The sequence below is a fragment of the Caloenas nicobarica genome, chromosome Z (genome assembly GCF_036013445.1).
Source record: "Caloenas nicobarica isolate bCalNic1 chromosome Z, bCalNic1.hap1, whole genome shotgun sequence".
Classification (NCBI taxonomy): domain Eukaryota; kingdom Metazoa; phylum Chordata; class Aves; order Columbiformes; family Columbidae; genus Caloenas; species Caloenas nicobarica.
In genome coordinates, this window is record NC_088284.1 from 100,134,762 (window position 1) to 100,158,059 (window position 23,298).

General features: G+C 57.1%; 1 protein-coding gene across 2 annotated transcripts in view; it reads right to left on the reverse strand.

Moving 5' to 3' along the window:
- Positions 1–23,298, reverse strand: part of PIK3R3 (phosphoinositide-3-kinase regulatory subunit 3) — a 72,121-nt gene that overhangs the window by 48,149 nt on the left and 674 nt on the right. For both annotated transcript variants that reach the window (XM_065655601.1, XM_065655599.1), the window contains exons 2-6: positions 19,343–19,438; positions 19,046–19,123; positions 10,423–10,554; positions 7,349–7,550; positions 6,897–6,982 (exon numbers count right to left, since the gene is read on the reverse strand). In XM_065655601.1, the coding sequence (XP_065511673.1) occupies positions 6,897–6,982; positions 7,349–7,550; positions 10,423–10,554; positions 19,046–19,123; positions 19,343–19,438 (594 nt within the window). The remainder of the gene's footprint in view (positions 1–6,896; positions 6,983–7,348; positions 7,551–10,422; positions 10,555–19,045; positions 19,124–19,342; positions 19,439–23,298) is intronic.

Sequence of the window (23,298 nt, forward strand, 5' to 3'; positions counted from 1 at the left end):
CTTTCCCCGGGCTTCACCCTGCGAGCATCCTCCCCAGCTCTGGGGCCAGGCTGAAGGAGAGAGGGGAAAACAGAAGGCAGAGCATCCCAGCTGTTCCTCCTGCCGCCTCCATCATCCACAAGCAGCTGCCGGTGGCTTCAGAGGGGACGATGTCCTCTCTTCCATGCCTGGCACCTTGCCCCTTCGGTACTCCTCTGACAAGGTGGCTTTCTTCCCCAAGGAACACAGAGAAAGCATTTTCTACCACAGCAGATGAAAATGGATTCACAATCCAATTTTACCCTAGTACCACTTCAGTGGTTTTGATGGAGCCGCTCTGGATGGTTGCCGGTTGGAGCCAGAGGACAGCTGTCGTGGCTTCATAGACCAGGGGTTTCTTATCTGTGTCACCTTTGATTACTGTAATTGAAATCCTGCTCTGATCTGAGCCATGCCCGAATGTTTCTGCTGCCTGTGCAGCTCTCGGCTCAAACGGCAAAATGACGTTAATAGATTTTAAAGCCAGGCAAGGCCTGCGAGAGCATTTCTGCCTGACCTCCCGGATAGCAGCCGACAGTCACCGCTTACCCCGGTCCCACGCTCAGCTGCTGGCACAGCCCTGCTGTCCCCTTGTGACTCATTTTCCCTCCTGGAAGCACAAATCCTGCCTTTCCCCAGAGCCACTCATGTGTGCGCTGGGCAGCCTGCCTCCTCCACTCCTTTGGAGCAGGGCTCGGATGCTCTCAGGGAGGCAGGGTCCAGGGGTGCCGGTGGGATCACGGAAGGATCAGCCACCCTTTAACGCTCCTGCTCCAGCATTAAATCCCGCCTTGGGCAGCATTGCCCTTTTCTGGCATCTCCTGACCAAAAGGGCAGTGGGGTGACATGCTGCTGCCCATCCACTGCCAGGTAGGCTGCAGGGGACAGAAATGCCACCGCACAGGAGAGGATGCTCCTGGCTTTTGGTGCCAAGCTGGAAAACTGGCTGCAGCTGGCAGTGTGACCAGTGCTTTGTCACTCTCTCCATCTTTTGTGAAGCCACTGGCAGCCTTTAGCTGGAGTCACCGCAGCAGAAAGAGCGACTCCATCCCAGACAGCGTCTGAGGGCAGGAGCTGGGAGGACACGTGTGCTGGCACGCGTGCTCCTGCAGCTTGGCTCGGCGAGCAGCCGGCACGAGGAGTGAGCCAGCCCTGTCACAGCAAAGCTGGTGGCTCTGTTTGGGATGAGAAGGGTTTGCTCAGCCAGCCTGGCCTCTAGGATCTGCCCTCCAGAGCAGGCAGGGATGACCCAGGTAAAAAGCCCCATCTGGAGGCCTGCGAACCCCAAGGGCGAAACCCTGGCTGTTGCAGACAACCTGGGTGTTTTGGGCTGGCAGCTTTTGCAGCCATACAGCCAGGATCTGGCTGATGCGTGCTGGCACAGCAGCCTGGGCTTGCACCAGTGAGGATCTGATGGAGCCATCCCAAAACTTCATATGACATCAAAAAGAAAGGCAGGCTGCCCATGCAGCAGTGCAGCCCCAGCACCCTGCCACCGGCACGCACGGAGGCTCCCCTCAAATTCCAGCCGAATCCCTCCAAATCCTGGCTGGCCGAGTGCAGCGTTTCCTCCCCAGCAGTGAAACCAACAGCAGGTCATGGACCGGCAGCACACACAATGCTTGGGGTTATCCAGCCGCTTATCAGCTCCGGCCACGCCGTGCAGGGAGGAAAAGGATTTCAATCCCAGCCGAGACGTGTTTCCGTCGGGAGCCGTTCCCGCTGTCACGGGGAGGGCTGGATCGTGCCATGCTTTTGACACCGGGACTGGTGGAGCAGGGCTGTGGCTGCCATGGAAAGAGAGGGACCACAGGGCTGTCACCCCACATCCCCACAGCATTGCCAGGGTCCCTCCTTGTGCCAGGGAAGCTGCCGGTCTCTGAGCGATGCAGCTGCTCCTGCCCCAGCTTTGCCCAGCCTGGGCATGGCCACCTGCAGCGCTTGGGGCTGGAAAGGGGTCAGAGCTGGTGACCCCCAGGAAAGGGGCTGCCGCTGAGGCATGTGGTGGTCATCTGGGCTGGCTGAGACACCCCTTGCTGAGTGTCGCTGCTTCAGGGAGGCACCCCTGGTGTGCTGGGAAAACGCCTGCCCGGAGCAGTACAGGCAGCTCGAGAAATCCTATGGGCAAAGGCCACCTCTGACAGCCAGGAGGGGAATCTGAGGCATGAGGAGATGCTGAGGGAGACATCCAGCCCACTTGACCATAGGCTGCCATGGGACATTCTTCCTGGAGCTGCCCCAGCCACATAGAGCCAACTGGAGGAAGGGGCCTGCAACACAGGGTCACTCCTAGTTCCTCAGCCCAAAATCCTGGGGTGGGGGTACACCCCAGTCCCTGCTCCTCCAAGCCCCCAAGCAGTGAGCACGGGGCAGGCAGGGGGGCAGTCAGAGGCACCGGCAAGGGCTGGGCTTGCTGTGGTGCTGCCATCTCCTCCTGGCTCCATGATTAATTGAATACAGGCTAAAATTAGCTGCGGAGGCAGCAGCCCCGGGGTCTCCTGGCAGCATCCCGCTGCTCGCCAGCTGCCTGCAAGTGGGTCAGGCAAGCAGCTGCCTCCCAGCTGGGCACCTGGGGTGTTTGGGGGGACCCCCATTCTCTGCTGTGGATGGGAGCATCGCTCCCTGCGCCACGGCTCTGCACCTCTCGCCTCCCCACTGCTGCCCATCTCGGAGGCTTTTCCCTCTCTGGATTCTCCGGGCTGGGCTGCGTTTCCGCCAGAGCAGCTGGGGAGGTGCAGGGCCACCTTCTGGGATGGCAGGAGTGCAGATCCCTGCCGTGTTCCTCCCTGTGCCTTTGGGAATGTTATTTTTAGCCACTTTCTCTATCTTGCATCGCTAGCTGGGTGCTCTTTTTCACCCTCTTCCCCAGTTTTAATTTGTTTTCTGTGTATTATTTGCAGATTAGGGGAGGCAGAGCCAGGTGTCTCAGCACAGGGGACCACTCAGCTACAGCCTCCCTATGCTGCCCTTCAGCCCAGGGGTTTTTGGTTGGGTTTTTTCCTGGCTATTTTTAACCCCCATCGGCAGCCCCAAAGAGATGAAACACCAAAAGGTAACACAAATTGGAGGCACCCTGTGACAGATATGCTGGGCCAAGCGGCGGGAGGTTCATGGCCGTGCCAGGATGCTCCCAGACAGGCAGGGCAGCACCTGGACACAGCCCCCAGCATCTTGGACAGGGGGTTCTGCGCCCCCCAGCAAGCCCTCTGAGCCCTCCTTGACCCAGTCTGCAACCTCCACTGTGACATGCTGACACACGAGCTGGGGAGGGCGAGAGGATGGGCTCTTCCCTTGGATTCAGAAAAAAGCGAACAGGAAAAAAGTTAATTAAAAACTTCAAAGCCAGATGCTTCTAATTTGGTTTAATGTGGCAGTCCTGCTCAGCGGTGGTGCTTGCAGAGAGGTGCCTGTATGGGGCTCGGGCTGGGAAGTTGCCCAGCATGTCACATCATGAGATGTCACGGGATGTCACCCACCACCAGCACCACCACAGCGCTGTGGCCTCCATCCGTGCTGAGCACTGGGGTGTGGGGTGCCAATGGTGCTGGGTGTCTGGGTACAAACCCCCCCCAAAGGTACCAGATTTTGCAGCCACTAGCAGAGTGACTCCATGAGGAGGCTGTGCCTCAGTTTCCCCATGGCATGGGGCTGCCAAACCTGCTCTTTGTGTTTTGAGGGTGCTTGGGATGGATGCTGGAGCCTGATCCTCACCCACTGGATTTACACCACTGCCCCATGTAAAGTGGGGCAGGGCTGGGCATCCTGGGGGAGCAGGGGGTGCCCACCTTGTCAGGGTCCAGCAAAACAGTGGCCCCCATCCTGGGTCGAAGAGGGGACCCTGGCATTGCTGATCCTGTCCCCTCCAGTCACTGCTCTGAAGGAGGAAGGGGATATCTTCCTCACCCAGTTCTTGCTCTTTTCCCCAAAAGAAGCCCAAACCCTCTCACTTTCTCCAGAAACCCGTGCCACAGGACAGTGATGCTCCTGCCCCCAGCATTCTGCCGCCTTTCCCTGCCTCCTGCCCCTGCTTTTGGGTATTTTTTTGGTGGCTGCTTTTTTTTTTTTTTTTTTTTCCAGAATTCTGTGCGGCATGGTGAGTAAAGGCATCCTGCTGTCTGAGGGCTAACGGCCTGCTGGAGAGATAATAAAGCAAAGGGGAGTAAATTAAAGTGGCTATAAATAGCACCAGGAGAGGAAAAGGAGATGAAGTCATCTTCCTTCAGCTGAGCTAGTATTTGCATCACTTCTTCCCTTTGCCTTTCCCTACCCCCTCACTCTGCTCAGGAAACAGCCTCTCCGCAAGCTCTGGGGTCCTGCTGTGGGCTTTGTGTCCCCCCCAGGTCCCCATGGGGCTGGGGAATGTCCCCGTGCCCCTGGGTGGGGGTGGCTTGCCCAGCACTGGGGGCTTGCTGGAGAACACGGTGAGGTAGCCTGGATGTGGCCACCTGGCCTTGGGCTCCATCACAGCTTTGCCACTGATCAATGCCCTTGTCCCATACAAACCAGTACATGGCCCCATGGAAACCAGCGCCTCCAGTGTGACCCTATTACTGCATCTGCCAGTTGCTGGGAAGAGCTTTCAGTAGCCATCATGGACACATCCCTTGCCATTCCCCGTTGCAACCCATCCATGGGCAGCTGCAGAGACCCCCCCAGGAGCAGCACCTGAGGGAAGGGACACTTCAAACTCAAAAACAGCAAATCCACCCCAGAAAGGCCCTCCAGCAACCAGATTTCATCATTTACATTCTTATTCGTGATGATTTTCACATCCAAGCCTCCCCCATCAGCCAAAGGACGCAGGGGACAAGGAGGGACCCCAACCCTGCAGGAGCCTCCCTGGGGTTAGCAGCCAGTTTTGGCCCTCACCCAAAACATGATCCTTGCTGCCAAGGTGGCCACTGTCCCTGCAGCCCCCAAACCCCCCAGCTGCCCGCTTGCATGAGGTATATTTACACCTGAGTCAGAATGAGGTCACACCGTGGTTTCCTCCGTGTCAGCTACTGACTCCTATTCCTGTGCTATGTGCACACACCTGCCGTGTTATTGCAGGATATATATAGCTATTTTACATGTATAATTATAAGACCACAACTCCACACATGCACAAAAATAATCACGGTGCCGGAACGCAGGGGAGTGGGGCTGGGGTGATGGGAGTGGGGCTGGGGCGCGGACCCCGTCACTAATAATAATTCTTTGCACTTTATATATAGCCCCTTTCATCCGCAGCTCTCAGAAACGCTTTGCAGGCATTTAATTAAGCTTCCCAACATCCTAATGTGATGACAGCCAAGTAATAATATCCTTGCTTTTAGGTACAAAGAGCGGGGAGGTGGCAGGGCTTGTCTGATGTCCGTCAGCTCGGGGGGCAGTGAGCCCAGGTGCCCCGTGCCCTGCCCCACACTTGTGGGGTGTCCACATGGGCTTGTGCCCATAGAGGAGATTTTGACCCAGAAAGGAGGTGAGGACCCCAGTGTCCTGCTCGACTCCTCTGCTCAGTTTGGGGTGAAGACAACTGGTGACAGTGCAGGGTCTGGGGTCGGCAATGGGGACCCCTGGGACTGCTGGGCTGCAGCTGCCCAACATCTGTTTTGGCGGGTGGAACAAACATACGGATCTCAATAAACTTGTAGGCGACAGCGACAAATAAGATGACGGGTCTGAAAGGGCTGGTTTACGAGGAATATTAAGAGTTGTAACCCTGCCTGGCCCGACCACCCCTCAGGGAGCCAGGGTGATGACAGGGACATGGGTACATCACAAAGAGACAGAATTCACTGGGGCCAACGCCGACGTATCTCCAAGCAGGAGGGCTGGAAGCAATTGTGCCTCCTGGGGGTCTGGGCAGCTCCGTGCAGGGACATGGCTGGATCTCAGCAGCTGCCTGGAGGTGGGATCCCATAGGGATGGACCTCTGGGGTCCTCAAGGTCTGCAGTTTGTGCTCCACTGGGCACCCTCCCTCCCTACCATGTACATTCCCGCCTGGATGGACCACTCGCCTCCCATCCTTGGGGTGCTGCAGAGGGTGCAAGGGGCACGTGCTTTGGTTTTGGACACTAATGGGACACGAGATGCCACCAGGCAAGAAGGACACAGCAGGAGAAGGTGCCCAGTGCAGGGGTGGGACTTCAGCCACCAGAGCAGAAGAGCAAATTGTTGCTGAAGGCAAATGCTGATGTTGGTAATAAAAGGGGAATAATTGCAGTCCTGGTGGTTGAAAGTTGGGTGGAGTCGTTAAGATCTGTAGAAGAAACACACTGTTCTGGTTCCTCACCCAGGCACAGAGAGGTGGGGGAACAGGGGCCTGTCTCCATCCGACGGACGCCCCATAACTGGGGCAGCGGTGCCTTGTTGAATGCAGCGTAATTCTGCCCACATGAAAACTAGACACAAGCCAAAAATCATAAACTCAGATTTAATCCTACAGCAAGCACCATCCTGCCATTTTATGGTTCTGTTGGTGTTTTTTAACTCCCAGACTGCAGCCAGATCCCTGCTCACCAAAACACACTGCACAGCAGCCCCTGACTGGGAGCACTGCACCCACCGAGACCTCTAAAACGGGGGAGCAGGACCCACTGGCACCACACTGGGACCAAGGAGCAGGAACATGGACATTAAGCAAGAAAACAGCCACAAAACTCCTGAGGAGATGCCAAGAAATGCCCCAAACCCAATATCTCTGAGGATAAAGCGGGGAAGTGGGAACAGCGTGCCCGGCCAGGGAGCCAGCACAGCCCAGGCACTGCTGCAAGGACACGGGCACCTTCCCGTCACCACACCAGCCGCCGAAACACCCCCGCGACCCGTGGCTATCGCCTCCCCGAATTTCGCTCCCGCTGTCCCCCTCTGCTGCCAGGCGGGTGTCTCTTACCTGGGGCTGCCAGTGCCTCTGCCGCTTCGCTGGCCACGATGAGAGACTCGAGGATCCTCGCGCAGAGCTCAGGGCTCGCCTCAGTGCTGTGTAGAGAAGCAGGGGGTCCATGAGGGTGCCCAGCAGCTCAGCCCCCCCAGAAACCCTCACACCCCTGGGACAGGAGCCAGCCACCCCGGCGAACCTCTTGCGGGACTGGGGCAATTCCGTGTATCCCAGTCCTGTGCGCGACATCACGCCTGGTCGCCGAGGGAACAGCTGTGGCGTCAGAGCATCACAGCTGGGATGGGGGCTTCCAGCTCTGGCCTCCCCCTTTGGAAAACCCTGGGGCTGAGCCACCGGTGGGCTGTCATCTAGCAAAACCAGCATGGTTAGGGGCCAGCATGCCCATGCCTGGCTATGGGCACCCTTTTCTCTCCCGCTCCATCCCATGCACGGCAGGGGCACCTCACCTGGCTGCTGCAGGGCGCAGAAGCAGCTCCCCGAATTGCTCGCCGAGGAGCCGAGGTGAGACGCGGCTCCTGCGGGTGCCCTGGCAGAGGTGGCAGAAGTGGCAGGTGAGCTGGCGCAGGAGCAGCGCCTGAGGCTGCGGCAGGGCCGGAGGGGCCAGCATGGCTCTGGCTCGCTGGCCACACTCCTCCAAGCCTGGGGTCTCTGCAGCAGAGGGGAAACAGGAGAAGAAAGGTCATTTCAGGAGGTTGGGGCATCCCATTGCTTCTCATGCGAACCCAGAACCTGCCAGCACACACGGCATGACTTGTGACAGGTCTCTACTCCCCACAGAGCCCCCAAAAACCCAATCTCAACCTCTCCCCCAAAACCCATGACTGTTTCTTTGCAGCCCAGCCCTTCTCACAGACAGGTGGTGGGACATGTCAGTACCCCAGGGACCACAGGGAATGTAAGATGTGTTGCCCTGGGGGTGTCTCAGCCACCTATTTCTGGAGCCTCCAGCCCCATTTACCCACTCATACCATCCCAGGTCAGATTGTAGGATGACTTTAGCACATTCCCCCTCTCAGCACAGCAAGGGAGGGAACACCAGGGGCTGAGCTTCTCACCTGGCAGGGGCTGCACCTGAACACCCCTCACTGCTGCTCCAGTGGAGAATTGCAAGAGCCCAGCCCTGCTGCATGGCAAGGCCGTGAAAAAGACAGAGCAAAGCAGAGGTGGGAAAATGAACACCAGCTGGAAGATCTGCCAAATTTAAAGGCTCAGCCTTGCCCCACAGAAAAAAAGAAAGCTGGGAGGGAAAAGGGTTTTTAGCAGAAAAAAAGGTGCACCTGGGCTGAGAGCTACAGGCACACGGCCACAGCGAGGCTCCTGCAGCCCTCCCAGTGTGACCACTCTCGCCCCCTGAAATGCAGCAGCAGAGAGGGCTGACTGGGGTACAGCTGCTTCCAGCAATACTTGAATTGTCCATGTAAATAAAAGCAGGCACATGATGGTGTTCCACATGGTGGAGGTGCTACCAGGACTCCCGTCATAGGTGCCCTGAGCAGCCCACAGGCTGTGTTGTTCCCACCAGTGTCCCCACATGTCCCCAGTGCCCTCTGGCAGCCTTGGCCAGGGCTCCCCAGTCTTGTGAGCTGTGAGCTCAGTGGCCTGGGACTGCGGTCCTGCCACGGGCACGGGAAACAGCTGCTCTCCAGCCACCCTCTATCCCCGCCTTGGCCTGGCTCTTTCATCTGCGGGGGACAGTGATGTCCCCAGGGCTGTGTTGCTCTCAGCCAGCTTCAAAGCCCGGCTTGGCCGGGGGCTGACTCAGCTCCCCGCGGCTCTTTGCACCAGGGCTGAGGCTTGGCCGATGCTCAGACAGCTCCCAGAACCCATCCCTGGGGTGCACCAGAGCTGGAGGGTGAGGCGCCCGGGATCGTCTCTGAAGCAGGTTTGCAACCCAGCTGGGAGGGCGATGGGGTGTTTGTGTGCCCCTGTGTCCAAAAAGCTGCTCCTGTGGGATGTTTGGCTTCGCTCCAGGTCTCCCCTACCCCAATCAGCTGCTCTTTGCACCCAGGGGATGCCGGAGGGGAAAGGTCCACAGCCAAAGGGGGATGTTTTTAGGGGGATTTGGGAGATGTTTCTGACCTCCTTTTGCAGGTGGTCACTCTGCCTCTTTTCTAGCCCACAACCTCAAGTGGGGCAGAAGGAGTCTGCTTGCAGGGCAGACTGCCAAAACCCAGCACCATCTCCTGAAAGACTTGTACTTTTTTTTTTTTTTTTTTTTTGAAGCCCCAGAGAAATCTCCATCAGTTTTGCCTCTGTTCCTGGCCCTGCCCCCTCCTCCTGCACCCGTTGTGCCAGAAGCAGAGCCCACTCCAGCACAGGCTGTGGGGAAAGGCGCTTCCCTTTGAAGTTGCTTAACGAGGCAACCCAGCTAATTGCTTCCTAATTGCGTTTTTATCCTTGGAAGGGAGGCAGCCTTTGATTTCTCCTGTCTCTGAGGGTGAGGGGAAGGCCGTGTCTTGATGCTACCAGCCCTGGGGTATTTCTTCTGGCTCCATGCCTGCACAGGGCAGGGAGGATGGGGTGTGAGTTATCCCTCTGCTTCTCTGTGTGTCCCTCCTGCCTTGCTGGAGGCCATGAAGAACTCATTGCATTTTCCCACCAGGACATGGTAGAAAAAGTCTGCACTGGTCTGGCCACGGGTGATCTTTTAGTGCCTCTTAAGGCAGCTGAGAGCATGATCTGCCCAAGTGCTAATCTGGCTTAGGACAGGGAGGTGATGCACGGGGATGCAGGATACTGCAGCGACTGGCAGTGAGACGAGAACTGCTGCAAAAGGGGAAATCCTGGTTTCGAAGGCAGCAAGGGGTTCAGGTCCTACCACAGTGGGCGAGAGCATCGTGTGTGCCTAGTGTTGCCCACGTGGTCTTGGGCTGAGAGGCTCTGCAAGGACTCATTTGAAATGGGTTTTGGTCCAGGCTCCCTGTTGGGATGGACTGTGGACTCTGCTGACCTGTGTACAAGCCCTGCCCTGTTTATTTGAAAAAAATCCAAATAAAACCAAAACCTTGATGGTCTCATACACATATCAGAAGCTGAAAAGCTTGCAGGGACATAAAGGCTCTTCCTAATGGCACTAAGCTGGAAAAGCAGAGAATTTTCTATGCCCATATAAAGCCAGGAGTTAACGAGATTACAGAAGAAAATTCCCAGGCAGCGGAGCCAAAATATTATAATAACGCTTTCTTCTGGGGCCAGCATCACCCAGCCTTGGCAGCTGCCCGTCCCGGCAGGCAGCACCTCCTCCTCCGGGCACTGCAGCGGGAGAGGAACGTGCTGTGGCGGGGGTGAAGCTGCCCACTGGGTCCCCCCTTGCTTTCCCGGAGCATCTCCCAAAAACTGCTGTGCCACTCCAGGGGATGTTCCCCGTGGTCCTTCTCAGCATCTACCCTTGGTACATCATTGAGCAAGGAATGGGGCCAGGAGCTGCCCTGGAGGTGCTGGGGAGCCTCTTTAGGGACCTCCTGAAGCTCCTTCAGTCCCACAAAGGTCCCAGGTGCAGGGAGAGCCTGTCTGTGCTTACCTTGAGCCATGTGGACCAAGTCGCTGTAGAGAGCTGGAGGGATCAGGGGAGACGGGAGCTCCTGGAGGTACCACTTCAGGGCCTCTGCCAGTGTCTGGGCATCGTACAGGTCCATGTCCACGGCCGAGGCGTCTGCAGGGATGAGACGCAGTGGGAAACCTTACTCTGTGGTGCTCCCCCTCCGGCATGGAACTTGTAGCTTTTCTGTCCCTGCAGGCCTTCCTCCAGGCATGGGTGCTGATTTCTCTGCCCATGCCCATTCCCCATCCACTCGATGTGGCAGCCTATGATTTCCCCTTGGAAAAACACATCCATGGAATGGGGTTATGGTCCCCAGGCCACACACGTTACTGAAGGCCCACATCACCCCCAGCAAGCCCAAAATGCTGCAAATGTGCCCTGAATGGCAGCTGCCCTGGGCAAGGCAGTGAAGGATGCTCCAGGGATGGGGTAAAGCACCCAGAGGAGGCTGAGCCCACCCAGCCTGGGCTCAGGACAGGGCAACGCTCTGGGCAGAAATGTCCCACGGTCCAGCAGAAGCCAAAGGGTGGGACAGGTCTATCTGAATCCCACGGCCAGGCCAGCGCGGGGACATTGCTTCAGCAGGGTCGAGGGCGAAGAGTCCTTTCAGCATCCTTTGGTATTGCCTCATGCGTTTTTCTTGGAGGTCTCTCAGCCCAGCTGGGCCAGGAGGTGGCTGCCCGGAGGGTAACGGTCCCTTTTGCAAAGATCTAGAGGTTTCAAAATCTGCCTTTGATTCGAACTGGAGCCAAACAGAATGTTTTGAAATTTTCCTCATAGGAGAAATCTTGAGGAGTTGGAGGGAATAACAAAAAAAGCTCATGATATTTGGGATCATTTGAAATGGTTCATTTGTAGAAACTGAATTTATTGCTTCTACTAAATGAGAATATTGAAAAAAGGGCAAATTTTGCTCTTTCTTAAAGGTGACACGTCAGGACCCAAATGGCCCAGTGTGTTGTGATGGAGAAGGTGATGCCCTGGTCAGAGCTTGCTCTGCTCTGAGTCCACTTCCCCTCCCCTCTCTGGGTCTTTACCCCCAAGTGCAGCTTTACTGAAATAGGTCCCATTTTGGGAGATGCTCCATCTCCCAGCCCAACATTTTCCAGCAGAGGTGCCTCGAGTCTCCAACCATTCCGGCTGACCACATGTGGGCCTGCTCACTTCTGGGGCAATAAGCCCCAAAGAGCAGAGAAAAACTGTTTCCTAGGGCAAGGCTTTGGAGGCACCCAGCTGGCAGGGTTAGGACGGGGAGCAGCTCCCCAGCTCCTGGAAAAGGCTGATTTTGGGCACCTTGACCTTGGTCTCCTCTCCTTGGGGCTTCCCCGCCATGAACCAGGCAGCGTGGGAGCCTGCCTGCCTCCTCCTTTGAAGAAGCCATGGCAGGTCCCTTATGGCCAGTGCCTGCCATTTGGCTTGGAGACCAGAGAGAAAATGGATTGACCAATGCCTGAAGCAAAGCCTTTAACCCAGCCGTCGGAGACACTACCTCATTTTCAGGAGAAAGCACCCGGCCGGCTGGGAACCGTGCCCCGGGGCAGTGTGGGGACAGCCGGGAGAGATGCCACCACGCTGGGGCAGGCAGCCGTCCAGCGTGGCCAAATGTGACCTGGGGCAAGGGCTGCATTTCTGGCACCCCCTGGCATCACAGCATCACCCCATGGGCCGTTCTGCCCTCAGCATCCCTGAGACAGGCAGGGCTGTGCCGGCTCTTGCCTGCTGCATGCTGGCCCCTGTCAGATCCACGCTGATGCTCCTTCTCCCAGCCACACTTCTGGACTTTTCTGCTGACCAACAGAGTTATTTCTTCTAGGATTTGCAGGGGCAGGTGACAGCTAAGTTGCCCGGTTTTGCTAGCATTTGCCCTGGAGAAGTTAGCTGGCAGGTTGGCTTCAGCCTGACAAGGGAGGAGAGTGGGGTCAGGGATCCTGTGAGATGCTCCAACTCCCGTTTTGGGCTGAAACCCTCCAGGAGTGCTGCTGGGGGGTCTCGGGGTCTCGTTGCTTGGGCTGCACTGCAGAGAGCTGTTCCCATCAGCAGGATGCACCAGGCAAACCTCAAACCCCTTCTCACCCACGGGGAGCCTGGTTGCCTCCCCCTCCCCACCATGGAGGTTTCTGCAGGGACCTGTCACTTGCCTTAAGGATGCTGATGCGGATCGGGGAGAGCAGCCGCAAGCTGTTTTCTGCGCATGGAAGGAGCTGCTGCCGGGCACTGGCCCCAGGCGATCAGCCTCGGGCTCCACCGTGGCCTAATTAGCTCGTTTGCATCGTTAGGCATGGTGTTCAAAGGGAAGGCTCAGCCAATTTCAAAGCAGGACTCAAAAACATCTTTACACCCAGAGAGAAGTGTGATGGGGAGACCAGGGGGGATTCACACCCTGCTAACAGGGACTGATGCTCTTGGCACCATTTTCCTTGGCATGTTGACTAGAAATAGTTATTAGCCTGTTGTCCTCAGATTCCTGGAGATGCAGTGGCATCCGCATGCCCCAGCTCCCCTCCTTCCCCTGGAGCCACCATGGTGAGCTGGGTTCCCCCCTGGGCTGAGAGCACAATTTGAGGGTGCTCTGAGCTGCTCCCCAACACTGACTGCACCCCAGCAGCTCGGGGAGGCTCAGCTGGCAGCTGGGGAAGGGTTAACCCTGGAGCCTTCCCATCCAATTACCGCCAGCCTGACCCCACGGATGCTGCTCTCTCCTTATCAGAGGGAGATGATAACCAGCTATAAGAAGTTAATGATGCTGCAGGATGAGTCACAGCTCTCCCACTGCTCTCCAGATGTTCCCGTCCCTTCCCCAGGGGGATGATGGAGGGATTCCATCCGCCTGCCACAAATAGAAGGAAAACACCCCCAAACCCCAACCTCAACCCCAGACAGAACCAGCAGAGCAAGCAATCTGCTGGGGACCAGTGAAGAGCATCCATTGCCCATGGGGGATGAAAAGCAGGAATAAATATGGGACTGGGTAAGGGGTATGTAGGATGATCACTAGCCCAGAAAGAAAAGCAGTGGGTGCTCCCAGCTTCATCCCACCAGGATGCCAGACCCTGCATCCCAGCAGAGGCAGAGAGGTGCTGGGGTTTTGGGCTGAGTCAGGCTGGGCAGGAAACACCGGGACCTCTTCTGCAGCTGCAGCCAACTGGGGACGTGTGAGTAAGCCTGGAGTTTCGGTAAATGTGGAGGATGTTTAGCCAAGAGGTGGCAGGGAGGAGGTTGGGGGGGTTGTTTTGAAGGAGAGGGTCCTGGTAACCAGTTGTCCCCTGCACACGGACACAGGTGGTGGCTGTGCCCCATATCTCCAGCCAGGGTGTGGGTGACAGGTGCAGACCCTGCTCAGAACCCACGGTCCCTCTTGCAGCAGGGAGTCCTCCAGCTGCCATGTACTGCCACAGCGTGAGGCTCTTGGGTGCACGGAACCCATGGTAGAGGGACACCCAAACTACCCCTACCTGAGGCTGACTTAAATTGGGAATTTCCCTACCCACTCCAGACCTTTTAAGCTTAAGCATCAGCTGGTGCTTCAGGGGTGTCCTTGTTGTCCAGTCCTGGAGGGCTATACCTTCCCATCCGCATGGATGCTGCCTGCACAAGGACCTGTACATCCCCTGGACCTGACTAGGTGTTTAAGGCTGCTGGGCATCCCACACTAGGGGTTTATTGGGGCACTGTGTACCAAATCAGGCAACATTTCCTCATCTTTGATTCAGCATCATTGTAACATCTCTCACCCAGCCTGCCGGTACCTTGTGCTGGGGACTTGGCAGCTGCCAGGACACCCCCTGCCCATACACAGGAGCTGCTGGCAGCCCCAAACACCCTCCTAGCTGGGTTTCACCTTGCAATACTCTGGCTTGCACTCAGCCAGGGAGGGGGTGCTGGGACCCCTTTTCAAGGGTGCCCAGTGAGGCTGCCTCAGCTTGGTTCCCTTCCTCGGTTTCCCCAGCAGCTATGGGAGGGGATGGAAAAATCTCACCCCCAATTCACCTCAATGGGTTTGGCAGGGAAGTCCGCACCGCTGCTGTTTATTTACCCTTCTCTCATCACCACCAAATATAAGAGATGAGCTCATGCCTCTTGCCAGGCTCTGACAATGCCGGGTTTATTTCCACTGCAGGTATAAATAAAAAGCAGTGCGGTGGGCACCGGAGCACCTTGTATTTGGGAGTAAAGTCGTCATGCTGGGGTTAATAGCTTGGCCAGGTGAAACCAGAGCCCTTGAGGGCCTCTAGCCCCCTCTGGCATTTCAGAGATGAGGATGGGGATGCACTCCCTCTCTGGGCATCCGCACCATGGTGATGGGGGGAGCAGTGTGAGGTCCCCCCCAGGCTGATCTCCCCTCCAGCCCAACCCTTTTTGCCCAGCAGCAGCTCCCAGCAGCCCCAGCAAAGCCCCAGGTCCCACAGCCGCCCCACTAATCCCCACCGAGGCCTGACCTAATTCCCAGGCACGTGAGTGTGTCTCCAGGCAGACTGCTGTGCGCCAAGGCCCCAGATCAAAGCGGGCAGGATGGCAGCGCCGGCATGGCATGCCTGGAGACACTGGCTCCAATCCGCCTCGCGCTGCTGCCGGATTCGCCCCGGCACCCCGGGGTGCAGGCAGCTCCTGCAACCTCAAACCCAGCAACAGAGGCTTTTCCCAGTGCTGCCTGCACATCTGGGGAAGGGTCTTGGTATTCGTGTCTGCAGCTGGACCCCAGAGCCCAGACTGGGGCACGGTTATCCAAAATGTGGGAGGTTTCAGTGCTTTGCTGCCATCCTGGATGGGTTCAGCCCCATCTGACCTATACGGGAGGGTGGGGGGGCCCTGCAGGGTCTCTGTGCCCAGTCCCCCACCAGGGAGGAGGGATGAGGATGTAGACCATCCCTGCCTAGTGGTGGCAAAGTGCTGCCCGGCCACTACATGCAGGACTTTGCAGCCATTCACCTTCAAAGCCTCCCCCAGCTCAGGTCCCTCAGCTCCAAAAGGCTCCAGCACCCACCAGCCCACCCATGCTCCTGCTGCCACTGGCCAGAGAAGGTCCCAAGTTTCCAGGTTCAGGGGCAGCAGTAAGGCTGCCAGGCACATCTCAGAGCGAGAGGGGGTGCGGGCAGGACCCCGAGCAAGCATGGGGTAAGAAGACATCGCCCCCGGGCACCTGAGGGACTCATACACCCACAGGCACCAGAGACTTTGCAAGTGATTTGCCCCATCCCTGGTACTCCAAACAGCCCCAGAGCCACACACAGGAGACAGCAGGAGTGCTGGTGGCTGGAAACCATGAGGGTCAGCATGTGACCTCTGGCATGACAGGCACAGAGATGCCCCAGGCCATGGAGCAGCCCTGCAGTCAGGCACTACTGGGAGCTCTGGGGGCAGAGGGGGCGAGTGCTGCACCCTGCTGCTGCCATTTAAAGACCTCTGGTTTTATTTTTCTTTCCATAACTCTTTCCCTGCAGCTGCAGCAGGGCTCCTGGCTGGCTCATCACCCATAGCCCTTCAGCAAGTCCCCTCAGCCCCCCATGGAGCTGCGGCTCTTTGTTAAGTCGCTTTTCAGTGCCGCCACATGACTCTGTCTCCCGTGTTCAGTGGCATCACACAGCCCTGCTCACCTCTTGGGGCATAAGGATCTGAATTAAACACCAAGTGTCCTAAACCAATTAATTCTTCTCTGGAGCCAGCATAAGCCGGCTGTGAGCCCAACCAACCTTCATTCTGTGCTTGACCCGCTGGCACCGGTGGCATCTCAGCTGGGTGGCAGCAGAGTTGCTCAGCTCACTGAACCCCCTGTATAGATGATCTCTCTTTGCTTCCCTGCCCGCTCCCCCCCGCCGCTAATTTTTCTTGCATCATCCAACATACAAATACCAAGTTGGGTGCACAGGCTCTAGCCAGCCGTCAGATGCCACAGTTCTGCAGGATGTCACCAGCCCTGGGGCAGGGGACAGGGAGAGCCCCAGCCCAGGCTGTACAACCATGTGCAGCCATGCTGCATCCAAGCTGACCATGCCTGACGCTGCCATCGCCCCATGAGGGTGGGAAACCTGGGAACGCTTCATCTCAAAGCTTGGGTGATGTTCAGCTTGGGGGCTGTCTCCTCAGGCTGGGTACCCCAGGGGTGAGGACTCTGAAAGGGCCAGGGATGGGGAATGGGTTCAATCTGCACAACTCAGACAAGCTCCTGCACTGCCCGACCCTGGAGACACGATGCCCACAAACTCCCCAGAACAGCCAGGGCCACTCTGACCCACACAGACCCCAGAGAAACCTGCTCCTTCTGCCCAGTGAAAATTCAGATGCCCTTTCAGTGTAGAAAACACCCTGTTTTCTCCACTGTGTTAAGATCTGAGAGTTAAAAAACCAACACCCATACTTTTCCAGCCCCTGTTCCTTTTTCCTCATGCTCTCTAGCAGTTTTCCTGCCACCACTGCCAAACGCCAGTGATTTGGGTATTCACAGGGAAGCTGAAACCCCCGGTGGGAACCCAGTTTTCCCTCAGGCTGAAACGGGGTTCAGTTCCAGCCTCTGCCAGCCCCAGCTTTGATTTCTTCCCTTTCCCCAAGATGAAGCTTGATTTTTGCAGTCAGGCTGTTAGCAGAGATGGGGGGATGGAGAGGAGCACAGGAGGAAAATAAACGTGACCCTCGACTCTGCTGTCTCATGCATGGGGCACGAAAACTCCCATTTTTTGGCAGGGAAGTTTTAGCCCACCAAATGCAGTGAAAGACCCTGTATGTAGGCTGAAGCAGAGATGCTTTCCTGCCATCCCTAACCCAGTTTGAGCTCCATCAGGGCCCCGGGGAGGCACCACTGGGTCTCTGGTCCGCAGAAGGCTGTGGGGGGAATAGGTTGCCAAGCCTGGGCTCTGCTGGGATGCTTGGACCCGGCAGAAACATCATCTCCATCCTGTTTGCAGAACAACCTTCTGGCAGGGCTGAGCATCGGCTCCTTCAGCTGAGAGCTAGCAAGTGCAAGACATGTCCTACCCGCTCTGGCCAGCTCTGGGGAGCTCCAGCTTCATCCAGGTCAGTGTTGCTGGGCACACAGTTGCCAAATAAAAGAGCTTATTTAAGTCCTACAGGAGATGTGGGGCTTGGAAGCATCAAGCCACTCAGGGCTGTTGTGGATTTTTCGGGGCTTTAAAATGTTTTGAAAACCATGATGGCATTTCCCTGCTAGGTCCTGCAGCAGGAGATGAAAAGCCAAATGGACCCAGTGACTGCTCAGAGCTCCAGCCCAGGCTCGAGCCAAGCCAGTGGATTTTGCCTCTGGGCTGGGGGAGTCTCCCGAGGGTGGACAGGATTTTGGTAGCGACAATTGCGGTGCTGCTGGGGAGCCCTGTGCTTGCCAGGGATGCCACACCAGCTTGCATGAGGAGGATGGAGGACCTATAACTCCTGCGTGCTTGGAAAGCAAAGCGTCCGTGTGCTGTTGTCACTGCCCCTGCACAGCCTGGGCATCCATGCCCAGGGCGGCTGGGGCTGTGGGGATCACTCTCCTGAGGCCTTCAGCTCCTCCAGAGATCAACTGGGAAATCTGGGCCAGGGGACAGGGCTGTGCGAAAGGGCACCTCACTGCCCCTACCCATCCCAGACTGCAGCAGGGGCTTCTGCCAGGGGAGGGGAGCAGGGTGATGGGGTGCACCGTACCCCACATCATCCCCGGGGGAGTAGAACCCTCCCCGGACAGCAGGAACGGAGCATCCCTGGGACCCTCAGCATCTCCTCTCCCGCATCCCTTCCTCCTCCGCAGCCCCGTCCCCCGCCCGGCGGGGACTCGGCTCCCGGTGCGCGGGGGAAGCGATGAGGTCATAGTGCTTAATATAGCGATTTCATCACAGCCCTTCTCCCCAGCAACACGGCCCGGCTGCCGCCGGCTCCCGGCGCTGGCAGAGCCGCCAGCCCCCCCGCCCCGCCGTGCCGCAGGGCCCGGCCGGCAGCTCCGGGATGCGGAGCCCAAGGCCAGGCGGGGAGGGGGGGACAGGATGCCAGAACGGGGCCGTGCGGGGCTGGACCGTGCCCGGTGCCACAGTGCCGCCCTCTGGGCACCACGGCCGGGAGGATGGAGATGCTCGGCACAGCCCTACCCCCGGCTCCCCGATCTGAGCGGCACACTGCATCCATCACGTCCCCAACCCCACCGTGCCATCCCAGCAGTGAATTTAGGAGCAGCGGTGGGTTCTTCCCTCCTCTCCACCCTGCTCGTGCCCCCCTAGTCCTGCAAAATGCTTCCCGTTCTGCTAAAAAATGAGATTTTTCTTCCCCCTTTCTTTTTCTCTGTCTCACTCACAAGAGGCTTTCTCCCTGTCTTGCTTCTCCAATAGAAACCCCAGAGTTTTGCAAACCAAAATGTTTTTCTCCCTAAAAACAACAGAGCTTCTAGTGAAGTGCCCCAGCCCAGCACCCACATCCCTCTTGACAGCATCCCATTGGGGCATTAGGGCGAGCAGAGAGGGGCTTGCATGCAAGGCATGGCCTTACAGAGCTGTAAGTAGGGCCATAACGAGGTTGGAGCTAGTAACCCATCCCCGCTGTGCCTGGGTAGCATCACTCACCCAGCAACACCACCTCCACGGACCCCTTCCTGCCCAGGGACACAGGGAGGGACACAACTGGGACTTACCCGCCAGAAGAGCCTGCTTCAGCTCAGCATCCCCCAGCACACTGGGGGCGGATCTGTAGAGCACCTCGCTGTCAAGACCTGGGGAGCAGCCAGGAGAGAGGAGTCAGTCCTGAGCCCCAAATCCTCCCTCCAAAGCAGTGGAAGCAGGTGGAGACTGAGACCACCAGGCTCCCTCACCCTGCCCATGCTGTGTGGGTACCAGGATGCTCTTGAGGCACCTCTGAACACGGGCAGAGTGGGTGTCTGCGTGTGTGCACCCACATCCACCCTGCAGACAGACGTTAAGGCTGCCCATACCTCGTTTTTCCAGCGCCTCGATGAGCCTGGCCACAGTCGGCAGTGCCTGCTCGGGGAGGGTGGGCTGCTCAGCGAGCTCTGCCTGCCCGGGGAGCCCTGTGGTAGAAAGACAGGAGAACAGGCTTGGAAATTCCTGCCTGCAGGAATTCCAGCCTCTTTCCATGGCTGCCCCAGGACAGGATCAAGCTGCTGCTTTGGCACAGCCACTACCAACACTTCAGCTCATGCATGTCCAATTTTGGAGAACTTCTCCCTTATTTTATCCCCTTTTTGCAGTAAGAGTCACCATTGAGGGCTCAGCTGCTTGCTGAGATGCAAAGAAGACCCCTTCAGACACATGCCCGGCCTGCAGGGAGCATCCTGCCCCAACTGTGGAGCTCCTTTAGGCCAAAACTCCTTCCCCACCTCTCCTCCCATGGCACTCCCACGTCCCCTCTCATCACCTACAGCTCCTGGCAGCACCAGGTGAGAGCTGGGGGCCCAGATCCACACCTGACACAGACATGGCTCCCTGCAACTCTCACCCACTTGGGTTCTCTGGTGTCTACAACAGGGTTGAGCACAAGCCCAGGGAGGACTCAGCCACCCCCTGAGTGCCACAGATTTCTACCAGCCCTTGGGGGGCCCTTCAGCCAAGCATGGGTCAAGCTTCCCATGACACAAGTCCCCAGGTGCTGCTGCCTCCTGAGTTTTGTACCAAGGACACCTTGCCCCAGACCCTGCCATGGAGGAGCAAACTCCCTAGCATGGGTGAGAGCAGCTCTACTTACCCCAGGGCATACTCCATCCACCCCTCCCTCCCTTCTTATCACCCTGGCCATACTCCACTTGTGACAGAGACCCTGACAGTGTTGGGATTTCCCCCCACGCTCTCTCCTTAGTGGCCCTGAACCCCCCCATTAAGGCAGGGGACAGGCAGGGGACACCACCAGCCATAGCACATCAGAGCCATGTGTGACTGCTGGGGCATGGATGGCATCTGGAAAGGATGTGCCAGGAGCTCTTCTGTCTGTTTTATGTGGTGAGTGGATCTGTCCTGGTGGAAATATATTTTTTTTAAATTATAGCAAATTAAATAAAGCCTGAGTGTGACTTCCCCCCTACAGCAAGGCATGCTTCAGCCTGGCCAACTCCAGCTTTAGGTTCATTCTGTCTTTGGTTTTGCAGGGAGCTCACATGTGAAGCCAATAAGAAATGGAAAAGGAAAAAAAGGGGCTGTGGACAGGACCACACTGCCTTTGACCTTTTGCAAAACCACAACCTGCCTGCAGTGGGTGGATGTGGGTTCTCATCCTTGCCGTGGCGATGTCCTGGTGCTCCCTGGAGAACGAGGAGGGAAGCAAAGCTCTTGCTCTTAGGTGGCTGATCTGGTCCCCAGGCACAGCTGTGACCCCCAAGGCTGGCAACAGGATCCCCTCCACTGCCCATGTGGGTGCAGTGGGTGGGAACGGGGAAGACTTTGGGGTCTAAAGCAAAGCAGGCGCTTGGGATCTCATGGAAAGTGTCCCCACCACATGGGTGGTTTTTTAATTAGGGAAAACTGGATTTTGGCTTCCAAGGTGATGACTTGGGGAAAGGTGGGAACAGCAAAGAATAACCATCTGTTTCTCCTTGCTGGAAATAGCAAGAATAGCTCCAAGCTGCACTTGGAGCGTTAGCCCATCCTCTCCCCTGAGGGTGCCAGGCTGGACCCCAGCATCCTGACACATCGCTTGGCTCCAGCTGCGGGCGAAGCAGAGGTGATACCTTGCAGCAGTGATGCTGCCCAGGACAACCAGGCATGGGCAAAACAGCCGCCGAGCTCCTGGGAAGGCCCCTGGGGACTCAGATCCACTGCAGAACCATTTTTTTGGGATATTATTTAATTAAATAAAGACCATTCCTCCCCATAGAGCCAGCCCTGGCTCTGGGACACAGCCAGGAAACACTGTGTGTTTCTTCCATTCAGAGCTCCACCCTGCTCAGGGTCCCCAGGGTCCCCAGCCAGCACCAGGGCTCAATGGGCACCCAGGATGGTACACTGCTGTTGCAGAAAGAAAAGCATTAGGGCCATCCAAAACAAATGCCCCTCAAAACCTCCATCTGGGAGTGGAAACAGTACGGGAAGAATTTTCCGAAAAAAGAAAAAAAAAAGTCCTTTCGCTTCCAAGAACATGTTGGAGACATTTACTCTAAGGGAAATCTGGCCATTCAGGAGGTTTGAGTTTAAACTGACATTAAATGGTCCACGCTGCTCCCCTGCTGCAGAAAGACATGGTTGTGGGCCACACAGACCCATGGTGCAACACCCAACATACCCCTGGGCAGCAGGGCTGGACACAAGGCCATGGCCAAAGCATGTCCTGCAGATGGCAGCACCCTCCCCAGTCTACCCCCAAAATCTGGTTTTAGTGAGTTTTTCCCCCTACTAAAAAAATCCCTCAATTTAGCTTTTTTTTTTTTTTTTTTTTTTTTTTTAAGGTTTAAGTTGTTCTCTTGCTCAAGCACACACAGGCTGGGGCTCCTGCACTGAGACCTTCAACATGGGCCAGATTCTCCAGCCAGGCTGCGCTCACTGCTGGGGATGTGCCTCCATTTGTGGGACATCACCATGTCCCCAGTACCCATGGGCAAGGGTCCTTGGGCACATTTCCCAGCCTCTTGAAGAGGAGCCTGTACCCACCCCTGCGTGGGGCAGGCACGAGGCGATGGTGATGGGCAGCAAGGGCAGAAGCCAGAAGATGGCTTCACGCTTCTCCCTGGTGAATGGGGTTGGAGAGCCCTTGGGTCTGCTCCTGTGTGACCCATTTTATGCACACTACAGCGCTGAGTTTGCTAGGGCTCTGCCTGCCAAACCCCTGGGGCAGAGGGCTCCTCGCGCATCAGTGAGCTTGACTGGGAAGGGGGCTCAAACCCCTTGTCTGGCAGGGTAGACACCCCCCAAAATTGGCCTCATCCCTCCTGCAAAGGCAGTACACGGCTGCTCACTGATCCTCACCAGTGCTTCCGGGACTGCGGCTCCCTTGGTGCACTCAGAGCATTGACTGGGAAGGGGCATCCACGTTTCGATGAGGGGAAGCAAAGGGGGTTCCCAGTATCCTTCCAGTGCTCTTGCGGGGGCTGAGTGGCAGGATCCACAAGGTAACCCCACACACGGTGGTGTCGGGGAAAGGAGTTGCCCCACACCAGCTGAGTCTTGCTGTGCCAGGTGGTCCCTACCCCCTTAAATCATGTTGGCAAGCGGACCTTGAACCATATTTTGGAGGCAGACTGACTCATCAGCAGGTGCCCCTCCAAACCCAGGACCAAGGTACCTCAGATGCCCAGGCAGCCCAGGAAGGAAACAGCCTCTCTAGTTACCACATCTGTGCCTTGGTCCCAAACTGGCCAAGGAAGGTGCCCAGGGCACCAGGAAGGTTTTGGGCAGCTGTGGCTAAAGGCATTGTTGCTCTCCCAGCCCCAGGCCCACATGGAGCCATTTCTCCTCTGTCACATCCTGGTTAAGGATAACACCGCGGCTTTGGCTGGGGTTGCCAGGTCATGCCTGGCTGGAAGCGGGGGTTTCTTACTTTGCTTTTTTAAGATTATTATTTTTTTTTAAGCTTGGGTACATTATGCAACCGCTGTGAAATCCCTCCCAGCCTCAATGCACTTGACCATAGTAAGTGGTGAGGGCAGAGCTGGCTGCACGAGCTTGGTACATCCCAGCAGTGAAATGGCCAGAGGCTCCCATGCCAGGAAGTACCTTGCCGAATATCCCCCCAGCGCTGTGCTGCAGCCCCCAGGGATAGAGGAACCCCCCAGGAACCAGCTCCACCATCTGCCAAGACTGTCCCCTGTCCCTGCTTGCACAAAATGACAGTGAGGCCGGGAGCTGGCCAGGGGCCAGCGCTCACCCAGGCACCGAGAGCAGCCAGAATTGGGTGCCGCAGTGATAAGGAGAAGAGCAGTTGGGAACAAAAAGGTCCCCAGGGATC